Raw genomic sequence first — 27,753 nt, forward strand, 5'->3', positions numbered from 1 at the left:
CTACTGAACTACCTGCAGGATTCCTATGCAGTCTTTGAAAGTCTGTTTTGTTTTTTCCCAGAAGAGAATCTGGATAAATATAGAAAAAGGAAAATTGGGAATTGAATATTTTTAAAGCACAAAAGTATTATTATAGCCAGTAGATGCTGTGATGTGATTCTCACATTGATGTGATTTAATTTGACATTCTTTTATTTAGCAGATTATAGTCATGTGAAGCCTGGGAAGGCCTGGGTTGTCGATGTACTAAATTAATACACATTTTTTCTTTTAAATCGATCATTTTACTCCTCGTTTGGTCTCGAGAGAGCCCCCTAGAGGACATGGAGGAATTTGTTTCCTTTTGCTTTCTCTGGCGATGATCAGTTCTTGCGGCGTTATTGAATACTGTAAGACTTTCTTACGGTTGCCTTTCTGCTATAATATATATAACAGGCATTTGCATGTTATAAGGGCCTAGTCAAAGTGCACAACCTCACACCGAGCAGCTGGAGTTTAAACATTTTATTTTTTTCAGTTTTTATGGTGACATTTTTACAGAGCAGTAGTACAGAGGCGGTGGTTGGACGGCCCTTTAGACCAATCATGCTGATGTTCTGCAGCATCTTATTGTCTCTCCTGATCATCTCTATTAATGACTGCTTTTCAACAAAAGTACAGTACAAACACAGATATGAGATTATTATGGCACAATGTTTAAAAAAAAGATTTAAAAAAACAGGAATAAAATGAGTTTTCATGGTTTTATGTGCACCTCTAAAAGTTTTATAGCACCAGTGACTCGCATATCCGTCAGTGTTATTGTTGATCCCTCAAAGTACACAGGATCTACTGGGCAGACATTTAAAAAAAATAAAAATAAAAAATCAAAGTGCTTTTCGCACAAGAGTATGGAGCTGCACGGAGGAGTCGGGAGGGGAGAGGAGTCTGTATCCCGGCTGGCAGCGTTACGGTCCGGATCAGCAGCCGCCGCAGCTTTTCCCACAGCTTCCTCCGAGCGACGCGCACTGACCGCTGAGCGCCATCACACCGCAGCGAGAGAACTGATCACGGCACAGATCCGCTGAAAGAAAGCGAACACAGAGAGGTCAGTTCGTTCTCTAAGACGTGCCAAACTCAAGGCCCCGGGGCCAAGTCCAGCCCGCCATAAACAGAACTTCAAGATACCAGAAAATATCTAGTCTGATTTGATCATCTTCTCACAGTTTTCTATTTCTAATCATCTTTTTATAATCAGCTGAATGCATCCGTAAAGGTGAACTGTTATGCTACCTGGAATAGGTTAGGATAGCTAAATGGGCAATAAAAAAACATTTTCATTTCATTTTCTTAAAACAAAAATAATTGTTAGATAATGAGAGTCTGGTCAGTTTTGCCTATTTTGGGCGCCTTTTTAAAACCAATTAAGCTGCTGCTGGCCACACCCCCCAACTCAGCATTTACACTCACATGTGAAAGTGGCTGCAAACAGATCCGCAATTATACAACAGTACATCTTTGAAAAACAGAAGTAGAGCCTCCTGCACAAACATCAAGAATGCAGCAAGTGCCTCCTGGATGGTAACTCAACAACAAAACTTTTCCAGCAGCCATTGTACACAGGTAAAACCAGCTGACCAAATGTTCTGGAGCCTTGCTGGGGTTGCTAGGTAACAGTACAGTGTGACTCAACAATCGGGAGGTTTTTGAAACGGCTCTTTTTCCAGACAAAAATGGCTGGGTGGATTTTTAAGCTGATTTTAAAACCAGTTAAGAGCCAAGTGTGCGTATAAAAACATGCAAAATAGGAATTTTGCACAGTAGGTCCTCTTTAAAACAGAGAATTAAGGAAATCTTATTTCTGTTACTGCATGGGATACAGCAGTGGTCCTTATGTACCCTTGCCCTGCAAGTTTTAGATCTGCTTCAGTTCAAATAATTGAATGGCCTTCTATGCCGTCATCAAATGCAGCAGAAGCGTTTTAATCAGCCATTCATTCAAGTCAGATGTTTGAAGTGCAGAGACACATAAACCATGCAGGGCGACTTGGACCAGTGGATTAAAGGAAGCAGTTCTGTGTTTCATTAGATGCACACTGACCTCACGATTTAAAACAACTAGCATAAACTCTAGTCTAATGAAGCTCAGGCACTTATAGTATTTCCTGAGGTTTAAAAGGTGATTTATCTATCTTGTGTTATAGGCTGATCTCTGACTCATTTCCTGAGTGTTTCTGCTAATGAATGCGGCTTGTTTCACTAACGAAGGACGTTGCAGCCCTGTGGCGCACACGGGCAGTTTCTGAAGCAAACAAATAAAAGTTTTATCATCCCATTACTGTGCAGTTTGCCGTTGCTGTTCAGTCAGTGATGCCAGGGTTTCCTACTCTGCGGCTCGGGACTCACCTCTGAGCAGTTCCTCATGTGCGCACACGGTCCTCATGCAGATCTCCTTGTTGATGACGTAAACTCGTCTCAAACTGAGCAAAGACACAAAAAGCTCAGACGTCGAACTTATCAGAACCCAAACACTGAGAAGCATCTGCGTTCACTTCCTAAACATTTACATATACACCACAAAAAATGTACTTTGCTAATGATTTACTTGCTCACTAAAAACAAACGTCCAGTCTTCTTGCGCTGCTACTATGGATGACGGGTTCTGACAAAACTGGCAATAAACAAATAATAAATATGTAAAGTATTTTATGTGCCAAATATTGCATTCAATAAATCCAAAAATAAGAACTTTCCCAACTTTTTTGATTATACAGTGTAACATAATTTAATATTTATTATTTTCAAAAGCATTCATTTAAATGAGCTGTTATTTAATTCTACATTTTATTTCCAAGCTTCTTATTTCTATTTAATTATCTTTTCAATTTGTTCATATTGTGTATTTATTTAATTTTATATTGGTCCAGAATCAAGATTTATTTATTTTGCTTTTTTTTAAAAATCATACATTGATTTGTTTCCTCGTCTGTTTCCTCTGAAGCAGGAGCACAGTAATATCTGTGTGGGATGAGCCTCTTATGTCTAAGAACTGTCTCTACCTGTAGAAGCAGAGGCTGTTCAGACACTGCTTGCATGGTTTGTGCACTGAGTAGAGTCTGGTGCAGGGATACTGCTCCTCTCTGCAGTCTGGGAATCAGACAACAAAATAAAAATCAGTTCTTCGCTCTGCCACAACCAGCTGCCAGTCCTCTCTGCTGCGCAACTGTCTTACCGAGCGGTCCAGGCTCTGTGGGCTCCGTTTCAAAGGTCGGATCTGGATCCCAAACACAGCAAAAAAGCATGAAACACCGGCGTTTAGAAAAGTCTTGTGTCGAAGGTGGCAGGATGAGGATCCAACGGGTTTACCTGACTTCTCCGGAAAGACCGCAGGCTCAATCTGGACCTGCTGCTGGTAGGACCCGGGGAAAGGCTCTGGGTTCTGGGTTTCTGGTCCAAAGAGTTACGAATATTTAATCATTTTTTAACACCTAAAGTGGAAAATCTGAACAGCATTGAGAGGATTTTTACCTGAATAATAGTCATACGAGTCTGCGAATTAGAAGAGAGAGAAACATTTTGTGAGATCAAAACCCAAAAAGAGAAGACATACGAAAACAAGTGCAAAGATGTATTAAATGACTTCATCTCCAGCATGTTTACATCTAGTATACCAGTAGAGTGAACTGAAAACAGCTGCGGCGCGGCCGGTAAACAACAACAGAGAGAACCATGGAGGCTCGATGAAACATCAGAGGGCAGCCACGGATCAGCAGCAGATGTGCTGAGCTTCCACAGCGCAACTCAATATTCTGAGAATAAACTCACCAGGGAAGGGAACCTGTTCCTGGTACTGGGCCTGAGCAAGCACAACTGGAGAACAGCATAAAAAAACAAAACAGGCAGATGTTAGATCTTCTCCTAATCATTTACTTCATGAGATGTTTATTCACGGAGCGCTCTCTCCTGTTATTAAGCAGTGAATACAGTTTTTAACTTTTCATGATGATGCACACAGAATGAGGTCGAGATCAAATGAAGACTTTAGACAAGCAGGAACCCAGTTATCCCCCTTTTATACAACGAATTTAACTAGGAGACATAATTAGGAATAAATATTTACCCCCTTTACAGATTAAATTGTTGCTTTTTATCCTATCTTGTCACACTTAAATGTTTCAGATCATTACATACATTTTAATATTAGACTTAGATAACCTGAGTAATATGGGTTTTCCTTATTAAGCTATTAAAGTTATTCTATTCTGGTGCTGCATAAAAATACGTCCTTGAAACTGATACCTTTTGATCATCAATCAAATTTTTGATCAGCAAAATTTTTGATTTTGTAAATTTAAGTCCAGATTTTAATTGAATCACTTAAAAATCATCTTTTTTTATTTTTTAGCATTTAACAGGTGTACTTTTTGTTCCTGCCACATAAGCATAAGTTCACCAACTGATGACTTGATATTCTCCTTTAAAATTTCATTCCTATTGTCTTTTTTTCTCATACATTCCCTGAATATTTCTCTCCAAAGTCTTGAATCAGCAACTCTATTTTTGGTAAAAGTGAGTGATTTGAACCTATCACAATACAAACATTTCATATCAGTCGGTATTGATAATCATTGATTAGTTTTTTGTTTTAAATATCTGAAACAGCACCAAATTGTTGACGTTACTCTTCCTGTTTTATCCACAGTTTCCTCTCCACGCTGTTGTTTTATATTATTTAGCTGTAGCAAAACATGAAGCTGCTGCTGTGGAGGTTTCTCAGCAGGTTGTTGCTAGGTAACCAGACTGCGTTGCTAAGTAACCAAAGAACGAATTAGTAAGTTCATTCCACCAACTGTTAGCTGACTTTCAGTAAATACTCTGGGAACTGAATATTGAATATTCCATCAGATGTTTTATTTACTGATATTGATCACCTGTCTATTGCTATATATACTCTTATTGAATTATTGTCCAGCCCTAAACATCAGACAGTGGTTTTCTCTTTGTGATTATCAAACGGACACCAGTTGATATAATAAACACTGACTTTAACTGAGGCACGTAAGGCCTGCAGTGCTCGCCAACTTACCCCGCACCTTTATTTTGAGTTAGCTTTGTTTTACTGAATAGGAGCCAGTGGACATACCAACAATTTAATAAAGTGCTTTGCACTGGAATCACATTTACCCAGTTATGTGGACACAGTCATACACCAATACTCAGACTGTTGGGTAAGTTGGGGTTTGGTGCCTTGCTCAAGAGCCCGACATGTAGCAGGAGGAAGCTAGAATGTTAACTGTGAAATATCCAAAATTGTAGTTAAATCAAATGAATTCATGATTTAACATAAGAGGTTAGTTTGGATTGCTCTTTTTTCTTTAATAACTAAAATCATAATCTGTGTCTGATTTTAAAATTTGTTTAGTCTAAACAAGGTTGTTCAAAATGGGGGCTGAGGGCCATTTGTGGCCCCTGGAATGATTTTTTAAATTTATTTATTATTTATTATTATTATTATTATTTTTTACAATGATTCAAGAATAAATTAGGACAAAACTATGACTTGCAAATCAAAATGTTAGTTGCAACACAAAGTGGTCACACTTTCCAAGCTTTCTGTTTTCTTTTTGTCGTCATGGTAACTACCAGCTCATCTATTCATGGACTTATCCTCTAAAGTACAACGTGGTGCACCCAAATCTGACTAACTACAGTAAGTATTTTTTAAATAAAGACTGACCTGGATCCTGTTATTTATTACTGAGAACGGGCAAATTGTTTTTTCCTATTTTCTGCAACCGAATCCAAAATAATAAGCAAACTGGATGCCTTTCAAAAATAAGGTTTTAGAAAAAAATTCTGATAATTTGTTTAATTAACATAGCATGTGCTCAGTTTATTGTTGAGTAGGTAAAAACAAAACAAAAACTATCACAGCAACATTTTGGTGAATTTAGTATTTAAAATGTATTTGTTTTTATCCATGAGTAGCTTTGAGCTGTCGATTTTGGCCCACAAAAAGTGACAAAAAGTTTGGATGCCTCTGGTCTAAAACATTAAAGTGGAACAAAACAAAAAAAAAGGAAAAAGAAAAATTTGTGTGGGGGAAACAAAGTCTTTCTGCTACATACAGTGCCTAATGAAACACATATAAATAAAATATCCTGAGAAAACTTCTGCAGATTCAAGGAGAAAAGTTGGATGTTTTGTTTAGTGTAAATGGCAGCCTCTATTACAGCTGAGCCTAATGTTGTAGTTTGTGTGAAAATTCAACAAACATGCACGTCAAATGTTACATGGCAGCTACCTGGCATGCAGATGAGTAGGAGGACTCTCATGGTCACTGGGAGGTAGACTGACTTTAACTGAGGAGAAGACAGAAACAAAGCAGCATGAGGACAAGAAAGTTTTCCTTTTGTCTCCCTTTCCTCCTCCTCTCCTTCTCCTCTCCTTCTCCTCCTCCCTCCGTCACCTTTCCAACCCCCCCGCCGCTCTCTCCCCTCACCGGCCTCACACAGACCCTGAAAAAAACTTACAGCGAGTTTTTCTTTCTTTTTCCTCGCTGCTGCGGCAGACACTGTCAAAGCTGCATTCCAAGAAAAGAAACAGAAGACCCCCTTAAATCCCACCCCCGCTTCTCCCTGTGAGTTTTCTTCAGCTCTCCCTCCCTCCCTCCCTTTCTTCCTCTCTGTCTCTACATCCTTCATTTCCCTTCTGTCACACTCACTGGTCATTTCCTCGAACCCTTCCCCCTCCTCTCTCTCTTTTCTTTCTTCTGTCCTCCAAGAAACTAAAAAAAAAAAACTACTCAAAAATGGGAGCCTAAAACTCCCTTGGAGAAGCACAGAAAATGTGAATCTGACTTTTTTTGCACACATTAAACGTCCTACTCTTGATTTCCGGACTGAAACTACTTTATGGAAAGTATGATTATTTCCCCCTCAACTACAGATCTGCACATTATGCATCCCACCCTCTGACTGAAACAATGGACTGCAGTATTTATGTCTTTGTGCACCAGCATAACTCACAAACACACAAACCCACTGCTCCTTTCCCTGCATCATGGTGTCTATCAGAAACCATATGTTTTCTCAGCACACATCTGGGAGCAATTAGCCCCCCTCTTTCCACACTTCAGTCCTCCACTTTCAAGCTACAGAGCCCCCCAGAGCCCCCTGCACCCCCCATCCTCCACAATCTGAGGACAGCAACAGGAGATGCTCGGCTGGCATCCATTTGTGTCGGAGTTTTTGGAGTCCAGTTACAAACAAAGACGACACATTTCCAACTTGCAGTGTGCTCTCATTGACCCCCATCAGAGCAGTTTTATTTTTTTTTTCACTTAAATTTTCTCTCCAGCATCTTCACTCATCTTCCTCATCTCTGGTAAAAAAAACAACAACAAAAAAAAAAAAAAAACCCACAGCCAACATGCCAACTTTGAACACGCATTAAAACAGAATAACCCATCATTTATTGATCCACAATCGTCTCATTTCTCTTTTTAATTAAAGTAAATTCTTCTGGACAAATTTAATTACATCAGTGTTGAGCATAAAAAAAAAGAGAGAAGCAAACAGACATTTAGATGCATTCGTGAGCTTTAATGCAGATTTCTTACCTAACTTTGGTTCAGTTATCTTCAACCTCTGCCGGCGCGGATGCCTCCTGTGAAAGCAGAAGAATCCTGCAGCTCTTCACTGAACCAGCCCACATCAGCAATCCCCTCCTCCTGCTGCTCCCACCCCCGACCCAGACACCAGCGCTCCACCGACTGGCTAACACTTACTCATTCATTTTAGTCAGGAGTCGATCTGGGGCAGCACATGAACACAGTGCTGCATTTTAAACTATGACAAGGCCGTGGTCTTCAAAAACTCTTAATGCAAATGAACTCATTTGAGTAAAACACAACAATCCGGTTTACAAGTGCATCTCAGTTACTTACAAAATTAAATTATTTCAATGATTCAATTCAAAATTGAGACTTGTGCACATTTGAATGCTATTTTTTGCCATTGCTAAAGAAGATGACTGTTCACAGCAAAAATATTGGAAAATATAGTGGAAGGAAAACTTTTTGTTTGAAGCAAATATCAGTTGAAGGGAAAATTTGCAGCTGGAGGCCAAACGTCTGGAGCCACAGATGTATCTACTGAGTCAAAGTCCCAAAGAGGAACAATGGAAAATTCAGCAGCCATGTTGGTTGAAATTTGTTTTATTTTGACTTTAGACAAATAAGATGTAGAATCCATCTATTGACCTGGTATCCTTGCATTGGTGACTAAAAAATAAAAAATATTCGGAATGCACCAATATCAGCATTAACCATGCATTTAAAAAATGTACATCATTGGGTGATACCTGTAAATCCGTGCATCCATAAACATTATACACTCTGACATCTGCTCCACTCAAATTCTGTTCTATAAAGACTAACCCTTTATAGAACAGTTTGAAAACTTTATCTGATCAGGAAGTATTTAAGTGGTTCCTTTCCTAAAGTTGGCGAGTATTATTGAAGCTGAGGCCTCCTGGGACTGCAGCGCCCCCATGTGGTAGCTACACTTAAGCAAATATTAAGCACCCCCCCACCCCCTATATGGAGAGCCATTTCACCCAAAATTAAATAAATAATTTGGTTCTCCATAAGAAAACAGTTTGTCTTGCCATGGAAACTTGTGTGGCAGAAAAATTCAACAAATCTTTCTACATGTTTTTCTTAAGTGAATATGCTTTACCAGAATTAAATGTGTTGCACTGGGCAGTTTATTCAATAAAGCACCTGTGGTGAGTTCAAAAACTAATCCTCACCATAGAGGCAAAAAAAGAGAAACACAATATATCTGTTACCCACTGTGTCTAATCTGTAAAGAATTTACACCAAATTTAATCACATTGTATAGGTTTTTGACAAACATACAGAGAACCTTTGAGATAACCAGTTATAAAGTTTGTTTCATCCAGGAGGGCTGCCTCATCTCTTAAATGTGACTTTTTGTTTTTCCTTAAACATGTTAGAATAGGTCTATGAACTACACAAAACATGTTACTTTTCTTTTTCCAAGTTTTTTTTTTTTTTTTTTTTTTTTTTTTATAATTTGAGCTCCTTTAAGATTGAGCTGTTTTAGAGACTCTTGTCACTTTAAATCCAAAGTGCTGCTGGCCACGCCCCCAAACTCAAGGTTTTATACTCGCTCTTGAAATGGCTGCAAACAGATGCGCAATTATACAGCCGAACATTTTTTTTAAAAAAGTAGAGCCTCCTGCACAACCAACAATAATGTTTCAAGTGGTTTCTGAAAGGTAAGTCAGCAACAAAACACTTGTTTTGTCTTTTCCATCAGTTCTTGTATAAGCGCTAAAACCAGCTGGCCAAGCGTTTTGGGGCTCAATTGGGGTCGCTAGGTGACGGGCTGGGCCCTGCTGCGGTTGCTAGGTAACAGCGGAGTGCCCGTTCATTGTGACCTAACAGCTCGTTTTCCAGAATCCAAAACGTCTGGGTGGTTTGATCTGTTTTTATAATCAGTAGGTCTCAAATAGAAGTATAAAAATGCAAATTTGAATTAGTATGAGTTTCAACATTTATTTTTTTCTTCAATTGATAATGTTTGAGTATCTGAAGATGATTTCAGTCGAACAGAACACACAAAAAACAAGTCACTACCACTTATAGTATTTATTTTCCATCAAAAAACAAAGAGCTGTAGGCAAGGAGGGAACTTATGTACTGTTTGTCTTCATACAAGTGCAAAATATAGAAGGAGAAAACTAAGGAGTTTGGCTAAACATAAGAAAACACACTGGTTTTCCCACTTTAATGTGAAGCAAAGTATTTCCCGCGTACACAAACATCCACACAGTAGAGTTGGAGATAAAATCATCTGCTAAGACTCAGACACACACTCTTTCCAGCATTCATACTGTACTTGTGCGTTTGTGTAACACCAAGTCCTCCAGCCACACGCACACACACATTTCCAGGACAGAAACATCATGTGGTGTTTGAGATGACTGGTGTTCAGGCCCGTCAGACCTCAAAGAGCATTCTGTAATCAATAATTTATCAATCGAGTTGTAGAAAACGGGAGCAGGGGTTTCAAACAGCTGCTGCTTTCTTCTCCTTGTATGTGGCCATCATCTTCTTGATCTCAGCGATGGCTTTTCCTGGGTTCAGGCCCTGCCAACCAAAACAGAGGGAACATCCGTCAAATATCCAGGCGGAACAAGATCCACTGTTCATGAAGAACAAACAGAGACGGCGTGAAAAAGGAGAATAGTACAAAAGAAACATTCTAATATTTAATAGTTCTTTAACAGGATCACAATAAAATAAATCAAAAACACAACATGTCAAGACTTAGTGGTTTTATTTTCGTTCACTCAACGAAGGAAGGGAAGAAGTTGTAGATAAACACAAAATAAATAGATAAATAAATAATGCATAGAATGTGAATTCCATAGAAATAATGCACCTGGATTATATGTAAAAATCTAATTTGCATTTTTCCCATTTCAATGCAGATGATTTGCATTTAATTTTTTTAAGAATTGGTAAAAAAAAAAAGAAAAAGAAAAAAAGTGACCAATGAAAACACCGATTGGCTGAAAAACTTAATTTTCTGCAATTAAAATGATTTTGGTTGTCTAATTACATCTAAGTGCATTGAAATGTTTGTCCTAGACAGAGTAGAGTCACAATCAACATCTACTGATTGTTTATTTAACCAGTTGAATGGACTCTTATTGACTTGTGCATTTTCACTGTCAGAGACAGGAAAGCTCAGAGTGCGGTGGGATTTCTGTGTACCGTAATGGTAAAAAAGAAAAAAAAAAAAAGGAGGAAGAAAAATGTTAGTTTAACTAGAACTCGTGTGACTTTCAGCAACAGTATTGTAATCAGATATTTTTCTATAATCAGGTTGTTTCTCATATTAAATAGTCTGTAATTTTACGTCTTATTATACAATTTTCACTCGCATATTTTGTCGTAAATAGAAAAAAAAAATAATTTAAATGCGACTAAATCTTTTCAGCTTCACAACGTGTTTTGAACATGAAACAGCCCAATAAGCTGATTTAATAAATGCATGGTAGCAGAAACGCAGCCTGCCGACAGACCTTTGGGCAGGTCCTGGTGCAGTTCATGATGGTGTGGCAGCGGTAGAGGGAGAACGGATCCTGCAGCTTGGACAGACGCTCCTCTGTGAACTCGTCCCGTGAATCGATCATCCAGCGGTACGCCTGGGACACAACAATACACACGACTTGGTTTTATGAGCTGCCTGAGACTACAATAAGCCAACCCGGCACACACACCTGCATAAGGACAGCCGGCCCGAGGTATTTGTCTGCGTTCCACCAGTAGCTGGGGCAGCTGGTACTGCAGCAGGCGCACAGGATGCATTCGTACAGGCCGTCCTACACACAGCAGACAGACAGATTCAGATCCCTGCCAGCCCTGGAAGCCCTTCTCTGTTTTCCTGAAGCGAAGGTGGAGCTTCACCAGCTTCTGTCGGTCCTCCACAGACTGCAGGTACTGCTCCTTCCCCTCCTTCGAGTCGTCCCTCTTCTTCAGGTACGGCTCGATGGACTTGTACTGGGCGTAGAAGTTGCTCATGTCCTGCGAGCAGAACGGAAATGCTCGGCAAAACCTCAGGTGACGGTGTGGAAATGTTTCAGAATAAATCCGGTTTATGCAACTTATTTAAACCGTATCAGTAAAAACCAATCAAAATATTTGTGATTGCATGATCAAGTAAACTGAGCTCAATCATTTCCATTTGTATGATTTATCCTTTTTTTTCCCTTTTATCTCTTTCTACCAAAAACTGGATGATAAAGTCTTCCGTCAGTTTCAACTAGCTATTTTTTTCGAAGGGCAATTTTGTTTACAGAGACATCATAATTTATTTTATTTGCTGGTTCTGAGATATTTTGAGATAATTTTGGATATTTCTCTCCAGTTTCAGTGTGAAATGTTCATTAGAATTTAACATTTATTGATATTTGAGAATGCGTCCTTGCATGACCATTAGAATCCTTGAAGACGGCCTAAAGACAACGATATTATCGTTTATCGCAATAACTTCTGGGACAATTTATTGTCCAGTAAAGTTTGCTTCAGTGACTTGCCTACCCTGGAATAAGAACTTTATAGTTGATCATGGTGAATGGGTTTCAAAGTGCAGGACTTTTTACTCACAGGGACCAGGTCCTTGACCACATACATGTGTGGAAGTGGGTAAATCTTGGTGGGCTTGCTGAGGTTGGAGTCAATCTTGTTGAGACAGGCGAGTGTGTTGCCTCCATTTATGTTCATCGCACAGGATCCACAAATACCTGATTCACACAAAATAAATGATAAAAAAGGATTAAAATGGATTTGTGACCTATTCTGAAGATAAAAGCGATGCAGCACAAGGATTTTCTGAAACAACTTATGTTTTACCTTCTCTACATGAACGGCGGAAGGTCAGAGTCGAATCCATCTCATTTTTTATCTTGATGAGGGCGTCAAGGACCATCGGCCCGCAACTGGGTAAAGAAATGCAAACTCAGAAAGTCAGAAGACTGGGCCGATTTTATTGCTACTGCCTTGACAACAAAGAGATGAGAGTCAATTAAATGTTATTAGTTTAAAAAGTAAAAGAGGAGGACTAAAACAAGCTGAGGATTCTGTTAATCAATAAATAAGCTGTCCAGGTGATATTCTTAGATAAATTTATACTTTTCAACAGATTAAATCAGATAAAAATGATAAAATTGAAGCTCATCGAGAGTTCTGAGTTAATATTAAAATTCTGTGGGAAATTTAGAGAAATTTTAAAAGGAAAATGTTTAAAACTTGCATATTAAATGCTGTAAAATGTTCTATTTGGACTGTTTAGATGAGACGGGTATCACTGGAGCGGACCAGTTCACACTATCTCAATACCTTAATTTGAGGGGGGAGGGGGGGGGCTGCAGTATTCCCATCAAAACTATTTTGTTTTAAAGAATTATCAGTCTGTTCATATTTGCATCTATAAATAATTACATACAGTGTAAACTACTAGGTTTCCTGAGATCAGAGGAAAATGCAGACAGCCTTACGTGTTGAGGTCGATCTCATACGTCTGCATGCGGGGTTTGTCTCCAGGTGTGTCTGGATCCCATCTGTACACCTGGAACTTCTTTATTCTGGGCTGAACAGCTGCAGCTGCAGCTGTCTGGGCGTACCGCACTGCCTGGACACACCCACACAAACCCAGAGAAATTGTTTTAAAACATGTTTTCCTTCCTGGACAAATCCATGAAGGAGCTACTATTAGTTATATGTACTCTCTTTGTCATCCCAGAGAGATAACACATATAACAGCTTATATGTGTTAGATTGTTTCCTCTTCCCAACAACTAGTTGTTCCTTCCACTGTCACCACATGCTTTCTGCAAAGTCAACTTTCCACCACTTCTCCTTTATGAACTGAATTTTAATGGATGAATCGACTAGGAGTGAAATAGTAATTTTAACTGAATTTTAGTCTAAATGATTGTACCGTATTATATTGATTTGATTACATTTTCAATATATGGTTTGGAGTTGTGATTTAAAATATATTACATATTATTATCATATATTATTACGGTTTAGCGCTATATAAATTAATCAAAATTGCAACCTGAATATAAAAAATTATATGGCTTATTGTGACTTAGCTTTATTACCCAAAAGCTAACAGGCTAAGCATGCGGAAAATGTGTCTGTCTTATTTCTTAACACGCTTTGAGATGTTGTGGTTTCACACTAGTTGTTAGATCGTCATCATCTGATTTAAAAAACATACTCATGCTGCAACATTTCGATTTAAAGGAATTAAAAGATCTCAAAATGATGTAGCTAACAACTAAACCAAACGGTGTGTAAACTGGAAACCAGAAAATAGACGAAGCCTTAGCAGTTGTAAAAGCGGTGGTGCTTCAGCTCAAAATTAGCAAAACAAAGTGATGGCTTCCGACAATGATGACAGAAAGTATGTTTCATCCACCGGTTGACAACTTACCAGCAGTCCGGCAGGAGGGCGGAAAGCCAAAACACTGCAGCGGCTCAAGGACGTAAAGGTAGCAACAGACATTTTTACGGATCGAAGTTTCTCTTCTCTCTGACCTCCACCGGCTGATAATAGCTTCCACTGCGGCTGCGCCAGAAGCCTTTGCTGGGGCGCTGGTTTTGTTGGCCGTTGTGTCCCGATTTTAGTTCAGCCTTGTCGCTTGGTTCACAAGAACCTCTTTAATTCCTGTTATTTAACGTCATCTTTGTTAGATAATTTTTTCATTCCGTACCGCATATCATTTTAAAATAAACGTATCATTATTGGACCACTTTAATATGAAATCTTCACTGACTCTCCTTCCTCTGCTTTATCTGTTAAGAAAACAAACGTACCTCTTCCAGCGTGATCCAGTCGTATTGCTGCGTCTGATAACTGAACTCGCATAACACAGGTGTTGCGAAGTTAAGGTCATTTCAGACAGTTGTTTCGTTTCCTAACAAAAGAGGACGAACTGGGCCGAGGTGACGGGAAAGTATAATGGTATTTTTAACGTTATCTTGCTGGATCCGCAACCGTGGACCCGACAGGTACTGGAAAGTACAGGAACTGCTTAAACATGCGCGGGTGAGGCTAAGACTATTTCCTGGAGCGATTATCATCTAGTTTATAAAACTTCCTAAAATCTCCAGTTCTTTCATTAATTACGTATAAAAATATGCAGATTTACTGTCCTTTAACTGCTCTTATTGACCATTGTGCTTGAGATAAATGCTTTTCTCGCTGTTCGTCCACCAGCACTTCAGAGGGAGGAAGAACCGCTGCTACAAACTGGCCGTGCTGGCCGTCAGGAGGGCTTTCGTCTATGCCACTAAAGGTCGAAAGCTTAAAAAGCGCAACATGAGGACGGTGAGACCCCAACACTACCTTCTGTTTAAAAAACATAACATCGATATACTTGCTTATATGCAACCCAAGGTTAAATCTGAAATTTAAAGCTACCATGCAAAGTTTTTTTTTATGAAATCATTTGGCTGTAGATATAGTTTGTCACACACAAAACTATTTTGTTTATCTTTCTATGTTTTTGTAAAATGTTTCTTAGTTGAGTTAAAATGGCCTTCCCAAAGCTAACCTCAGTGCTCACATCCTTTTGGTGACATCACAAAAGGCAAAATGCAACCAATCAGAGTACAGTATGCTCATTTGTATTCAGCTTTTCTCCTGGGATGAACATATTTCTTTCTGACATATTCAGCAATGATTTTATATTATAAAAATAATATAGTCTTGTGAATGCAGTCCTTTAAGATGACTTCAAGTTATCAAATATATTTCTTGCAGACTTGCTGCCTCAGCTTAGCTTCCACCTCCAGACACATTTGTAACAAGCCTTGTAATGCACCTACAATGTAGTCTGTAACCTCAGTATCATTCTAGTCGACACCGGAAGAAACAAACGAGGCCAAAAATGTCATTGCATCATAGTCACAGGTGAGAAGTGGTTTAGGTTTTCTGAAGTGGAATGAGTTCATGCAGCATCCAGAGTCTCTGCAGCAGCAAAACTCAACCATCTGAGGTGATACAAGCAGAAGATGGAAAAATAAACCCAAACAAGGTTATTAACAGAAAGGAGATACATAAAGTTGATCTCCTCATTTAAATCTGTCAAAAGTTGCTCATCATCTGCTGTAATTGGTATTAATGGCAGTCTATCAGCTCGAGTCTTGCACTTGTGATTCCATCAACTTAAATATACAGCAAATCAGAAAGTTTCTTTCAGTGGTGTTGTAATTTTCCCAGCTCTAAATCCCTGTGAATGTATGGATATTTTATGGTTATTTAAATTTTTCTGGGTTTTCTATAGTTTTGTGCAGATACTATATCAATGTATTCCCTTTTGTTGCTTTCTATTGTCAGCTGTGGATCACACGCATTGCAGCAGCAACACGAGAGCACAACATGAAGTATCCTATCCTCATCCACAACCTCAACAAGGTTTGTTGAATCGTGTCACCACCCAGCTCCAACCGCTGTGGTGTTCCTGCTTCCAGCTCTTCATGCTTCTTTCCTTCTTCTTCCTCCGTAACAGTGCAGCGTTCAGCTTAACCGTCGCGTAATCAGCGACATTGCCATCACGGAGCCTCGGACCTTCCTGTCGCTGGCGAAGCTGGCTCGAGCTCGGCAGCAGGAAGGTTTCCGAGCGGCGCTGGGAGACGGCAAAGAGCCTCCAGGTGTCCTCTCCAGAGTTATGCTGCAGTAAAAAGAGTGACTTCAGTCATGGATTCAAGGAGCTGTGTTGTTCAGAGACATGAACCTTACTTTTGTCATTTCATCAGTATATTTTACATGTAAAATATCTTAAAAATCGTATTTCCTCATGTGCCGCTTCATCAGAACGATAAAGTCAGACTCGTGTGTGTCAGTCAGATGTCAGTCTTGTTGATAATCTTCCTTGGATTCCTGAAGAACTCTGTCACTGGATGAAGTAAAACGTTTGTTCTTGAAGCAGAGTTAACATGGAAGTCTTTCAGTGCTGGGGTCCCAACAACATGGAGATGTTTATTTAAAAAAACAAAACATTACAACAATGCAACAAAAAAGTGTCCAAAATCACATCTTTAATGGAGAATATGTTCACTCATGACTGGGTTTGAATTTGCAACCTGCAACTTCTGATTTGATTCTACTTTTTGTTTCAGTGTATATATTCTTTCTTGTGGTGAGAATGTAAAGATGCTTTATTCATTAAACATTTTTATATATATTGAGATTAAGCTGCTTATTTTAAAGTAAGACTGGCTTGTAATAATGTTTTGTGGATGTTGCCCTGCATCACAATGACAGCCATCATTTGTCCATCATCAGTGACTTCTAGAGTCACCTGTGCTTGAGTCTGAAATGTGTTTTGTAGTTAAAAATGTGTGGAAATCTCAGCTTCCAGCTCCTTTATTCATCTATTTTGCAGATATCTCCTGACCCAATCTCATCTTATCCTGGCAAACTAGTTACAGCAGCCCCTCCACATATAATCAAAATTATTAAAATTCATTGACATGGTGAAACTACAAATAACTGTAATTATTTAGAAAGCCAAAAATAAACAATTACTGGAAAACATGAGAAAAAAATGTTTAAGGCAAATTTATAAGTTATGGGGGTGAAAATCAGTTAAAATATACAAATTCAGAACTACAAGAAAAAATCTTTGTGTCAGTAAGTGGAGTCAAACTGTGAAATAGTCTGAATATTGAATTTAGCATAAGAATATTGATAATTTTAAGCTTGAATATGTAAAACAACAGTTTTGACATTAACATAAACTAAAGGTGGAGAGATCGATCTAAAATATAGATATCAATACCAAGTCGGTATCGATCTCTAATTGATACTTTAGTCCCAAATCCCCCCTTAAATAATGCATTTTGTATTGTGATTTCATAACATTACCATAAATAAGATTTTTCTTTGATTTGCTCTCAAGTTATATATTTTTGTACTTTATTAGAAAACCGTGCACACAAAGTTATTGTTTCTATTGTTTCTATAGGTAGGTGTCTACCTATAAAATTTATAGGTAGACACCTATAAATTTTATCTAAACTCGCATATCAAACCCTAGTCTTTAACTGAATAATATATATATTAAAAAACTCCTGAAGATCAGAGGTTTGATGATAAATAAAACCTGTATTGATATCTGTGATGCTGGCTCTGTATTTACTTGGTATTTGATTGAATCAAAATTCAAATTCAAAAATATTTTATTGATTTCCCAAAGGGAAATAAATAATAAATTATATTAATTCAAATTCTTCAAACGTATTATTATTTATTAGTTATTGTTAGCTATTTAAACAATAATATGCAGGATTGCACACGTCTAGTGTAAACACGTAGATTGAATAGTAAATAAATTTAATGAATTAATATGTGCACACAAATCCGACCCGGTGATTTTTTTTTTTTCTTTGGAGTTTTGTATTTAAATGTGTGTCTATCTCAGTAACAACTGACTTTCCAAGCATGGAACAGCCTGACGCAATCAGAAGAAAACGTAATGTCCCTCGGCGGGTGCCGTACAAGTTGTGGGTAGTACCTTAGCGGATGACCTCCACGTCCACCTCTACTACACCCAATTAAAACATTGAATACTCCCAGAGAGCCAATCGCCGCTACCGTTCTTCAGCTGAACCTCCGCTACGCACTGCACATGCGCAGTCTTTCTCAGCGTGTCGCGTGTGGAGGAGGTGCGGTGACAGATCTGTAATCCTTCCTCGGAACCGGCAGAAAGTCTGCTTTAATTCCCTCTCGGTACCATGTCGTGGCTGTTCGGACTGAATAGGGGCCAGCCCGAACCTCCTCCCGGTCTGCCGGCCCAGCCTCCGCCGCCTCCTCCGCCGGCTGGAGGCTCCGGCGGCGGTGGAGATAAACCCAAGGACAAATGGAGCAACTTCGATCCTACCGGGCTGGAGCGGGCTGCCCAGGCGGCCAAGGAGCTCGACAAGTCCCGTAAGTGTTCCGAGAGATTCGGGGTGGGTCAGCACAAAGCGTTGTGGATTTATTACATCTATAATAAAGCGAAAAAGTAAAAGAAAATATGCTCATGCTCATGCATCCTGATCCAGTCTGCTATTTAACCTAGGTAATGCAACGGTCTGGATCAGAACAACATGCCTTTGTTGTTTGTTTTTAATTTGTTTGAATTATTTTAAGTATATTCTGTGTAGTTTTAATTTGTGCTGCAGATCTGCAGATGAGATCTTGATATCTATGGGGCTTTAACCTGGTTACATCAAGGAAAATGAATTAAAATATGAATAAAGATTAACCCGTTCTTAGTTTAATTATTGAATTTAGCCATTAATTAACAAAAACAAGCTTAAACTACATCCACGTGTATTCAGTGAGAGTGAAAAGGTCACAACCTTGGAGTGGAGGTTGCTGCAGATGTTGTACCTTGAAATAATGAATTAATACTCGTTGCACTACACCTTTAGTCCATCACTTTACCCCATAACATCTACATACTTTATATAATAGACCATAAAATTATGCATAATTGTAAGGTGGAAGAATATAAGAAAGCTGAAAAGTGTGGCGTGCTTTTATACTCTAATCATAAATAAAAGCAAATGTGATTAGAGCACTCAAAGTTGTACTCAAGTAAGAGTAGCACTACTTCAACTTATTTTTACTCAAGGCAAAATTTTTCATTCAAGAAATTTCTCAAGTAAGACGGAAAAAATATTGAATTTTTCATTATTTTCTAGGTGTGAATGAGGAAAATGAACTGATATGAAGTAAACATTAGTGATTCCAGGCATGTATTTTTAGTGTTACATTCTCTTTTTTTAACTTCAAATACGCAGAAAGCCACCTTTAGTCCTACATTAAGCCCAATCTGCTTTGTAGGTGTTCCAGAGGTAAAAGTTTTATTTTCATAGATTTGTATACTTGGATATAAAACATGCTTGAACGACATTGGGTCCTGGTATATTTCAATACCACATTTTGAAAATATTAAAATCCCACCAGAGAGTGATAACTTCATTAAACTGGTTTATTTCCCCCCAGTTTTGGATTTGCAATGAGTTTCAGTGCACTAGTTTGCTTTACAGTTGATCTGTTAAGCTACGATAATTAGCGATAGCACTGTGCAGATAATATTTGCGTTCATAATAAGACGTCCTCTGAATTTAGAGCAACTCTTTGCCGTTTCCCTCTGCCAGGTCATGCCAAAGAAGCCTTGGATTTGGCTCGGATGCAGGAGCAGAGCACTCAGCTGGAGCACCAGAGTAAAATGAAGGTACAAAGACGAGTCTGCTTCTAAGAGACATTTCTAACAATTTTGTTTGCAGATTTCCTTTGCTTTGTGATTTATTGTCACATTCAAAATTTTGAGATCATCAAACAAATTTTAATATTAGATAAAAATAACCAAAGTAAAATTTAAAGTGGTTTTAAAACGACGTTTTCATTTATTAAGAAGAAAAGCTATCCAAACCTGTATGGAATCTGTTAAGCGCCATCAAATATTTGTAAAAAAGGCTGTTTTGTATGGCAGCCTTTCTTTTTATCAGGAGGAATCCATTACTGCCGAAGAACTCTGAGATTAATCTCACAAATGTTCTAGAAAAAGGATATTTGTGAGTTCCAAAAGTGGAAAATGTCCTTGGAAAAATTTACATTAATTTTAGAAATTTTCTAGACAAAATAATCTGAGTTTGAAAAGTCAAAAATTACCTAGAAGATATTCATAAATTTTAACATTAAACTCAGACATTTTCCAGAAAATATTCAGAAAATTTCCAAAGGTCGAACATTTTTGATTTTCTGATACTTTTTCTGTTTTCCCTCAGAAGTACAGTCTTTCTAAGACCTGTACTATTAAGATACATATCATGTATAAAACAATCTGCCTAGGAAGGTGTGAAAAATGACTGTCTTTATATAGACACATTTATCATGACATTATGAACACAACGTGTGAAAATGCTCTGTAATTTAAGATCTAAATGCATAAATACCCAGGAAGCCCTCTAGGTGGGTTTTTGTTATTGTTTGAATGGACTTAAAATAATTTTTGTAGCATTACTAGGTGTCTTACAGTAACCTTTTTATCATGAAAACGACACAGAAAAGCCAAATTCTTTACTTCTAATGTGTGTTTATGAAGATTTTCTTTGGGTTTTGACTTTAACAGGAGTACGAAGCAGCAGTCGAGCAGCTCAAAGGTGACCAGATACGCATCCAGGCAGAGGAGAGGAGGAAGACTCTGAATGAAGAGACGAAGCAGCATCAGGCGGTGAGGACAGTGTTTTTGTCGCCTCGCTGCAGTCAGGAGGTTGACGACGTTTGGTAGAAAACCCTTTTGTTTTCTACCTTTTTAACAGCGAGCTCAGTACCAGGATAAGCTGGCCAGGCAGCGATACGAGGAGCAGCTGAGGCAACAGGTGAGGCCCTCGTGTGCGAGCTCAGATGAAAACACTTTGGAGCGAGACGCCAAAACATCTGACCGATCAAATTTCCCACCTGACAGCAAATCCTGAATGAGGAAAACCTTCGCAAACAGGAGGAATCCGTGCAGAAACAGGAAGCCATGAGGAAAGGTAGGATCCTCACTGCTCCGATCTTTTAAAACCTGCTGAGCTCGGATTGATCGGGTCGCTGTGCTGCCGTTTCTGTAGCGACAATCGAGCACGAGATGGAGCTGAGACACAAGAACGAGCTCATGCGCATAGAAGCAGAGGCGAAAGCCCGAGCGCGCGTGGAGAGGGAAAACGCAGACATCATCCGAGAGCAGATCCGACTGAAGGCGGCCGAGCACCGGCAGACCGTCCTGGAGTCCATAAAGTGAGTTTCAGTCAGAAAGTGTTGGTTGTGCTCAGGAGCAGACGGCCGGACCTTGTTCAGGTGTTCTGACTGCTGCTGTGTGTTTACATTTAGGACTGCCGGTGCCGTGTTTGGAGAAGGATTCAGGGCCTTTGTGTCTGACTGGGACAAAGTTACTGCCACGGTGAGTGATAAGCAAAATATTCAACCAAAAAAGAAAACAGCTGAAATATTCTAACTAAACCCAAGTTTCAATTAAATACATTTAACACAATAAAAGTATTTCCGTTTCATATTTCAACTATCGATAAATAAAACATTTGATGGAATATTAAATGTATACATTATTTATTGAACTCTGATCCAAAACAGCACTTTAGCTACTTAACCTTTCACAGCTAAACATTGGTGGAATTCACTAACCAGCTCTTTGGTTACCTAGCAACTCACTCACTCTTTGGTTGCTGAGCAACAACTTGTTGGGTGACTTTCCCAGTGGCAGTTTAATGTTTTGCTACTTTGCCTCATAACTGCTTAAAAAATAAATAGCATGGAGTGAAACCTGTGGATAAAACGGGAAAAAAATCTTCACTTGCAATAAAATGTCTCTTTTCTCGTAATTTTAAGATGTCCTTCTGGTAAAATTGCATCTTTTATTCTGCTAATTTTATCACTGTATTCTTGTAAATTAAACAAAAATCCTCATATGTCAAAATCACAAAGGGGATGATTGAAATAAAAGCCACTTTTTGAAAATATTTTCTGTCATTTTTAACCTCTTTTCTTATTAAAGAAAGTAGAAAAAAATAGATTAAAATCGGATCTGATATTAATAAGACATTTATTTTTATTTTTAAGCCACATCACCCAGCCCAAGTTGCTGTTTTTTTTCTTCTCATTTACCTGTTTTCCTGAGTAACTTCTCCCTTTCCTCCACTAGGTGGCAGGCCTGACCCTGTTAGCTGTAGGAGTATATTCAGCCCGAAATGCAACAGCAGTAGCAGGACGCTACATCGAGGCCAGGCTTGGAAAACCGTCTCTGGTGCGCGAGACGTCCCGGTTCACCGTGGGAGAGGCCATCAAGCATCCAGTCAAGGTGATAAAATAAACACAGCATCATTTACCTTAACTTTGTGAATCGCATCTTATCAGGCTGATTGAAAGCAAATCCTGAATCTATTTATGTGTTTAGACAACAAAGCGCCTGAAAAGCAAACCTCAGGACGCACTTGAGGGAGTTGTGCTCAACGTAAGTGGATTTCACGAGTAAATGCTGCTGATTTAAAATGTTAAAAGCTTTTGTTACGGCTGCATCTTTCCCTCCGCCAGCCCACCTTGGAGGAGCGTGTGCGTGACATTGCCATCGCAACGAGAAACACGAGGCAGAACAACGGCCTCTACAGGAACATCCTCATGTACGGCCCTCCTGGCACGGGAAAAACCCTGTTTGCTAAGGTACAGCTGGCCCCTGAGTGGAAAACGTCAAGCTCAAACATGTGTAGTTAAGAACAGCTGTTGTGTGTGTTGAGTAGAAGCTGGCAATGCATTCTGGGATGGACTACGCTATAATGACCGGTGGGGATGTAGCACCCATGGGTCGGGACGGTGTGACCGCTATGCATAAAGTTTTCGACTGGGCCAACACAAGCAGACGGGGGTATACAAATTATACAGATTATCACAATGTTGTTCAGGGGTTTAATTTCCCAGAGAATAAAATAATCCAACTCTTGTTTCTTTGACAGGCTGCTGCTTTTTGTGGATGAAGCTGATGCATTCCTTCGCAAAAGAGCAACTGTGAGTTTTTCCACCGCTAGAACTTTTCCACATTTTGTAGTTTTACAACAAACAACTCTGGCATGTTAATTGGGATTTTTTTTAGTATTCTGATGATTAATCTTATAAGAAAAATGGCACATTCTGTAGATTTTATTTAACCACTTAACCTTTTAATACAGTAATATAAATGCATCAAAAATCCATGGCAGACTTTTCAGGTTTTCATTCATAGCAAAAGTTAAATATTATTAAAACTGGACAAAAATGGCAGAAAAATATATCACGATGTAAGCGTTTGATGTCGGTCAATTATCAATAATTATTTATTTGTTTTCTGTTCTAAATATCTGAAATATGACCAGTCTAGTGGTGCGACCATTCCTGTTTTATCCAGTTTTCACTTCACGCCGTTGTTTTTTATTTTTAAGCAGTTAAGAGGCACTGCTTAAAAAGCAGAAAACCTCAAACTGCTGCTGCGCAATTTACTCAACAGGTTGCTGCTAGGTAACCAGAGAGCGAGTGAGTTGCTAGGTAACTAAAGAGCGAGTGAGTTAGTTGATTCCACCAACATTGCTCAGCTGGCTTTGAGAGGTCGAGCGGCTAAAGTCTTTCTTTTTGCCTACATCTCCCAGAATTCTTTGCGGTTCTGGAGTAAGTGGAAATTATAGAAAATTTATTGCGATATACATATTGTTACTGATCCAGCCCTACATTATAGTTTCATAGTTGTGTATTTACATAAAGTCCCTTGAAAATAAATTGAGGTTTGGGTTAATGTGAGCAAGTTACAGGGGTGTGAATACATTTGCAAGACATTTCATAATAGAACTTAAATGGAAGATTTCTGTGGTTAGTAGGAGGCTGTAAGGTAGAGGAAGTTACAATTAATCACCTTTTACTCTCGTCTGTGTAGGAGAAGATCAGTGAAGACCTCAGAGCCACGTTGAATGCGTTCCTGTATCGCACTGGAGAGCAGAGCAATAAGTAAAAATGTGTTTCTCTCACAGGTTTTGACCTTCTCCCAACATGATTAAAGTTTAATTTCTCCTGTACTGCAGGTTCATGTTGGTGTTGGCCAGTAACCAACCTGAGCAGTTCGACTGGGCCATCAACGACCGAATAGATGAGATAGTGAATTTTGCTCTGCCGGGTCTGGAGGAAAGGGAGCGACTGGTGCGGTTATATTTTGACAAATATGTACTGGAGCCGGCCACTGGAGGGCGACAGTAAGTACCGTCCTTAAACAGCGCACTTTAGTGGTAATTAGTGAGATAGAAGCGACTTATGACTAATAGTCGATCAATGGTTTATTAGATTAAAACTAGTTCCAAAAGATTCACAAATAACATCGGCTTCTACCTTCTTTTAGTGTTGTAGTTTGGCCGCCATCCAGCAGAGGGCGCCGCTGGTCCCCATTAGGTGAAGCAAGTTACAAAACAAAGATGGCGGCAGTGTCTCAGAAAGGAAAAGAGGAACTGTCCAAACAGATTCTGTTGTGGGATGCAAATGCCACTTTTTGCGGTTATGTTTTGAAGATTAAACACTCGATTTGCTCTTATAGTTATTACCTTAATATCGCTCATTCAGCTGAACTGCGTCGTCTACTGGAGGTCTGGATGCGCTACGAAGGCGAGAATATGATGACGCAGAAAAGAAACCTGAAAACGGGACGCTAAGCATGGTTGATATTTTTTTTAGGGCTGTTGTGAGTTAATGCACTTGATGTTTAACAAGTTTAACTTGTTTTCAGGAGCAATTACAGATGGTACCTCTGTATGAACATCTCTGTTCACATTTTAATCTCTTCATCTTTTATTTTTCTATTGAGCAACATAAGATGTTTCTGTTTTCTTATATATTACAAATAGAAGTTTAACGTTGTGAGAACTATAATTTTCCGTTTATTAAGACAGTATTTAATACAACTGACACAAAATGTCAACATTTATTTATTTTAAATTAGCATATTAGGAAAAAAGTAGCCCTTTATGTTATGGTAAGACAGTGGGACCTCTTGATAAAACAGAAAATTGCTGCTTATTAATTAAATGTTAGTCGATTGATAAGTTCAGTCAAACTTATATGAACTAATTAATTGATAACTTGCGTCCCTAATCAGTGCACGCTTTGTGTTTCTGTGAAGGAGGCTGAAGCTCGCCCAGTTTGATTACGGCAAAAAGTGTTCAGAGATCGCCAAGAGGACAGAGGGCATGTCAGGAAGAGAGATCTCCAAGCTGGGTGTGGCCTGGCAGGTACGCTTCCCTCAACCATTTTGGATAATTTTCCTTTAAAGTTCAACATCTTAAGAAAATAATTATTTCTTTCCTCTCCAGGCTGCAGCATACTCCTCCGAGGACGGCGTCTTGACAGAAGCCATGATCGACGCTCGGGTGGACGACGCCATCAAGCAGCACCATCAGAAGATGGACTGGCTCCGTGCCGAGGAGGAGGCAGCGAAGAGCCTCACGCCTCCACCTGCTGGGGCCGGAGCTGCTTTAGGGAAAATGGGTTTCACTCTCCCTCTGAAGGAGACGCCTCACGCTCAAGAGGTCATCGCTCCAGTCTTTGAAATAAACACACAACCAGAGCCAGCAGAGTCCAAATGTGGAAACTCGGTTATACAAGACTGTGTGGATGCTGCAGAAGCAGAGTCTAAAAAAACAGAGGATACCGAACCTGACAGCGAAGACAAACCAGAAAAACAGGAGAAGACCGGCTCCTCTCCTCCGAAAAATGGAACCCCAGTCTGAGTTAGAACAGGACTGTCTGGATTAGAAAGATTAGCGTTCTGCCCGTTTAACTAACTGGTCTGAGACTTCATGTGAAAGATGGCCGAACTGAGACAAGATTAGTTTACGGTTGGGAGAGATAATTAAGTCTTCGTAACACAACTGATGCCTGAACCTTTAATTTTCATATGAAATGTATACAATGTAAACAAGTAGTTCATGTAGAAACAAAACCATGTGTTTGTCATTGTACTATTATGAATGTTGTCCAAAGTCATGTTTCTCTGTAAGAATGATTAAAACCTTTTTCTAACAAGAAAGGGTTCTCTATCAATGTGCAAATAATATTTCTGAGCCACTGCAACTATATGGTAAATATATCTCCACAGGTCCCTTATATCACATGCAATCATTCATCCATTCGCATACTGATAGTGATGAATTACACTGTATCCACAGCATTTAACAATCAGCTGTGTGGAGGATGAACTCCTGTGACGTGAACAATGATTAGCTGGATGTCTAATGGTAATCAGTGTGAAGTCAAGATAGACAACATGGCTGAGAACTGTATCACATTATAAGGGTCTCACATAAATTAATAATGATAATTATTTAGTTTTTGTTTTAAATATCTGAAATACTGTCAAACTGCATTTAGTTGCATTTTTCATTCTACGCTATTATTATTATTATTATTATTATTATTATTATTATTATTATTATTATTATTATTATTAAGCAGTTACAAGACACGGTGGTGAAATTGCTGCTGCGCCAGTTAATCAACAAGTTGTTGCTAGGTAACCAGAGAGCGCGTGAGTGTTAGTTGTTGCTGCTCGCCTAGCTTAGCTAGCCTTGAAACCTTGATCGGCTAAACTTTAGCCTTTCCTCTGCCTACATCCCCCAGAATACTGTGCGGTTCTGGATCGTAGTTCATAAAAATTATGAACTTTGAGGATTCATAACTCAAAGTTCAGTTTCTATCGTTACTGATCAAGACCTAGGCCAAGCAGTATTTTGGATTTTGAAATTGGATTGTGGAACTAGAACCTATTTTCTTTTTTTTTTCTTTTTTTTTACTATTATTTACGTCATAGTATCCATCAAGGTTGAGTGCTGGGAAACAAACTCGTTTATTCTAAGCGTCAAAAATAAACGCAAAGTGTCCCGGATGTTCAAATTTGGTACTTTTTGTTGACTTTTTCTGCTCTGGTTATAATTTGTGTGGAATGAGTAGAACTGAATATATAGCTTTATTTCCAAACAAACATATTAAATCTAAATAAAAGGAAAATTATTTCATTTGTACATTGATAAATTCACAAACGATTCAAATAAGTGGAATTATTATTGAAAGTCTCAATGAAAACAGGTTTCTTGGGAGTAATCACAGATGACAAAGCTATAGCTGAATGAGGCACTAGTGTAAAGTGCTTTGAGTGACTGATATATTATATATTTAATCCATTTATATTTATTCAGGGGATGAAAACTAAAAGATCCCATGAAATATGCAGCTGTGTGTTGATCAACAGAGTAAGGAGGTGGAGTAATTGTTGCCATCTGCTGGCTTTCCTTAGAAAACGTTTTAATTAATTTGAATAAAATAACAGATCTTATAGATAACTAGGATCAATTGGAATGCATGCGTTATTGAATTAAAACAATTTTTTTGTAAAGTGCCTCTAAGCAACATTTGTTGTCAGTTGGTGCTATTTAAAGGGACTGAATTTAATTGAATAGTCATTAAAAAATTCATTTATTTCAGTAATAAGTTAACTAAGTGAAGCACATTTTATATACAACTTATACAGATTGATCTTTTGAATCCTTTATTTCTATTTATTTAGATTTTCTGCTTACAGCTAATAAAAACACGACACTTAAGATTAGAATAT

The 27,753-nt window shown here is 38.7% G+C and overlaps 4 protein-coding genes across 4 annotated transcripts; 2 read left to right on the forward strand and 2 right to left on the reverse strand.

Annotated features, from left to right (window-relative positions):
• Positions 1-489: 489 nt before the first annotated feature.
• Positions 490-7,711, reverse strand: mfap2 (microfibril associated protein 2). Its single transcript, XM_044123166.1, has 9 exons — positions 7,601-7,711; positions 6,284-6,341; positions 3,805-3,849; positions 3,508-3,528; positions 3,346-3,426; positions 3,212-3,253; positions 3,039-3,126; positions 2,386-2,459; positions 490-1,063 (listed from the first exon to the last, which is right to left on the reverse strand). The coding sequence occupies exons 2-9, from the start codon at positions 6,312-6,314 to the stop codon at positions 960-962; spliced, it is 486 nt and encodes a 161-aa protein (XP_043979101.1). The 5' UTR covers positions 6,315-6,341; positions 7,601-7,711; the 3' UTR covers positions 490-959.
• A 1,932-nt stretch (positions 7,712-9,643) lies between these two features.
• On the reverse strand, positions 9,644-14,170 carry sdhb (succinate dehydrogenase complex, subunit B, iron sulfur (Ip)). Its single transcript, XM_044123167.1, has 8 exons — positions 14,022-14,170; positions 13,075-13,208; positions 12,431-12,516; positions 12,185-12,321; positions 11,486-11,602; positions 11,299-11,400; positions 11,101-11,223; positions 9,644-10,159 (listed from the first exon to the last, which is right to left on the reverse strand). The coding sequence occupies exons 1-8, from the start codon at positions 14,091-14,093 to the stop codon at positions 10,079-10,081; spliced, it is 852 nt and encodes a 283-aa protein (XP_043979102.1). The 5' UTR covers positions 14,094-14,170; the 3' UTR covers positions 9,644-10,078.
• Positions 14,171-14,410: 240 nt separating this feature from the next.
• On the forward strand, positions 14,411-16,780 carry mrpl20 (mitochondrial ribosomal protein L20). The gene is made up of 4 exons (XM_044123168.1): positions 14,411-14,636; positions 14,808-14,918; positions 15,930-16,007; positions 16,102-16,780. The coding sequence occupies exons 1-4, from the start codon at positions 14,550-14,552 to the stop codon at positions 16,270-16,272; spliced, it is 447 nt and encodes a 148-aa protein (XP_043979103.1). The 5' UTR covers positions 14,411-14,549; the 3' UTR covers positions 16,273-16,780.
• A 1,396-nt stretch (positions 16,781-18,176) lies between these two features.
• Positions 18,177-26,172, forward strand: atad3 (ATPase family AAA domain containing 3). The gene is made up of 16 exons (XM_044123169.1): positions 18,177-18,521; positions 19,742-19,818; positions 20,716-20,817; positions 20,906-20,965; positions 21,052-21,121; positions 21,200-21,365; positions 21,459-21,528; positions 22,285-22,440; positions 22,537-22,593; positions 22,674-22,799; positions 22,877-23,001; positions 23,090-23,141; positions 24,037-24,107; positions 24,182-24,349; positions 25,267-25,375; positions 25,457-26,172. The coding sequence occupies exons 1-16, from the start codon at positions 18,329-18,331 to the stop codon at positions 25,871-25,873; spliced, it is 2,019 nt and encodes a 672-aa protein (XP_043979104.1). The 5' UTR covers positions 18,177-18,328; the 3' UTR covers positions 25,874-26,172.
• The last annotated feature ends 1,581 nt before the right edge of the window (positions 26,173-27,753 follow it).

The sequence above is a fragment of the Gambusia affinis genome, linkage group LG07, assembly GCF_019740435.1.
Source record: "Gambusia affinis linkage group LG07, SWU_Gaff_1.0, whole genome shotgun sequence".
NCBI lineage: Eukaryota > Metazoa > Chordata > Actinopteri > Cyprinodontiformes > Poeciliidae > Gambusia > Gambusia affinis.

What these genes read in the sequence shown, in the direction of transcription:
- mfap2 (XM_044123166.1), bottom strand. Translation starts at nt 6,314, where the DNA reads ATGAGAGTCCTCCTACTCATCTGCATGCCAG. An exon ending in CACAGAGCCTGGACCGCTCG is followed by an intron (nt 3,127 to 3,211) that starts GTAAGACAGTTG and finishes TCTGATTCCCAG; the next exon opens with ACTGCAGAGAGGAGCAGTAT. An exon ending in AACAGCCTCTGCTTCTACAG is followed by an intron (nt 2,460 to 3,038) that starts GTAGAGACAGTT and finishes GTCTTTGCTCAG; the next exon opens with TTTGAGACGAGTTTACGTCA.
- sdhb (XM_044123167.1), bottom strand. Translation starts at nt 14,093, where the DNA reads ATGTCTGTTGCTACCTTTACGTCCTTGAGCCGCTGCAGTGTTTTGGCT. An exon ending in TGGAGGACCGACAGAAGCTG is followed by an intron (nt 11,401 to 11,485) that starts GTGAAGCTCCAC and finishes TGCTGTGTGTAG; the next exon opens with GACGGCCTGTACGAATGCAT. An exon ending in GCACCAGGACCTGCCCAAAG is followed by an intron (nt 10,160 to 11,100) that starts GTCTGTCGGCAG and finishes TTTGGTTGGCAG; the next exon opens with GGCCTGAACCCAGGAAAAGC.
- mrpl20 (XM_044123168.1), top strand. Translation starts at nt 14,550, where the DNA reads ATGGTATTTTTAACGTTATCTTGCTGGATCCGCAACCGTGGACCCGAC. An exon ending in AAAAGCGCAACATGAGGACG is followed by an intron (nt 14,919 to 15,929) that starts GTGAGACCCCAA and finishes TTCTATTGTCAG; the next exon opens with CTGTGGATCACACGCATTGC. An exon ending in TCATCCACAACCTCAACAAG is followed by an intron (nt 16,008 to 16,101) that starts GTTTGTTGAATC and finishes CCTCCGTAACAG; the next exon opens with TGCAGCGTTCAGCTTAACCG.
- atad3 (XM_044123169.1), top strand. Translation starts at nt 18,329, where the DNA reads ATGTCGTGGCTGTTCGGACTGAATAGGGGCCAGCCCGAACCTCCTCCC. An exon ending in AGACGAAGCAGCATCAGGCG is followed by an intron (nt 20,818 to 20,905) that starts GTGAGGACAGTG and finishes CCTTTTTAACAG; the next exon opens with CGAGCTCAGTACCAGGATAA. An exon ending in ACCGTCCTGGAGTCCATAAA is followed by an intron (nt 21,366 to 21,458) that starts GTGAGTTTCAGT and finishes GTTTACATTTAG; the next exon opens with GACTGCCGGTGCCGTGTTTG.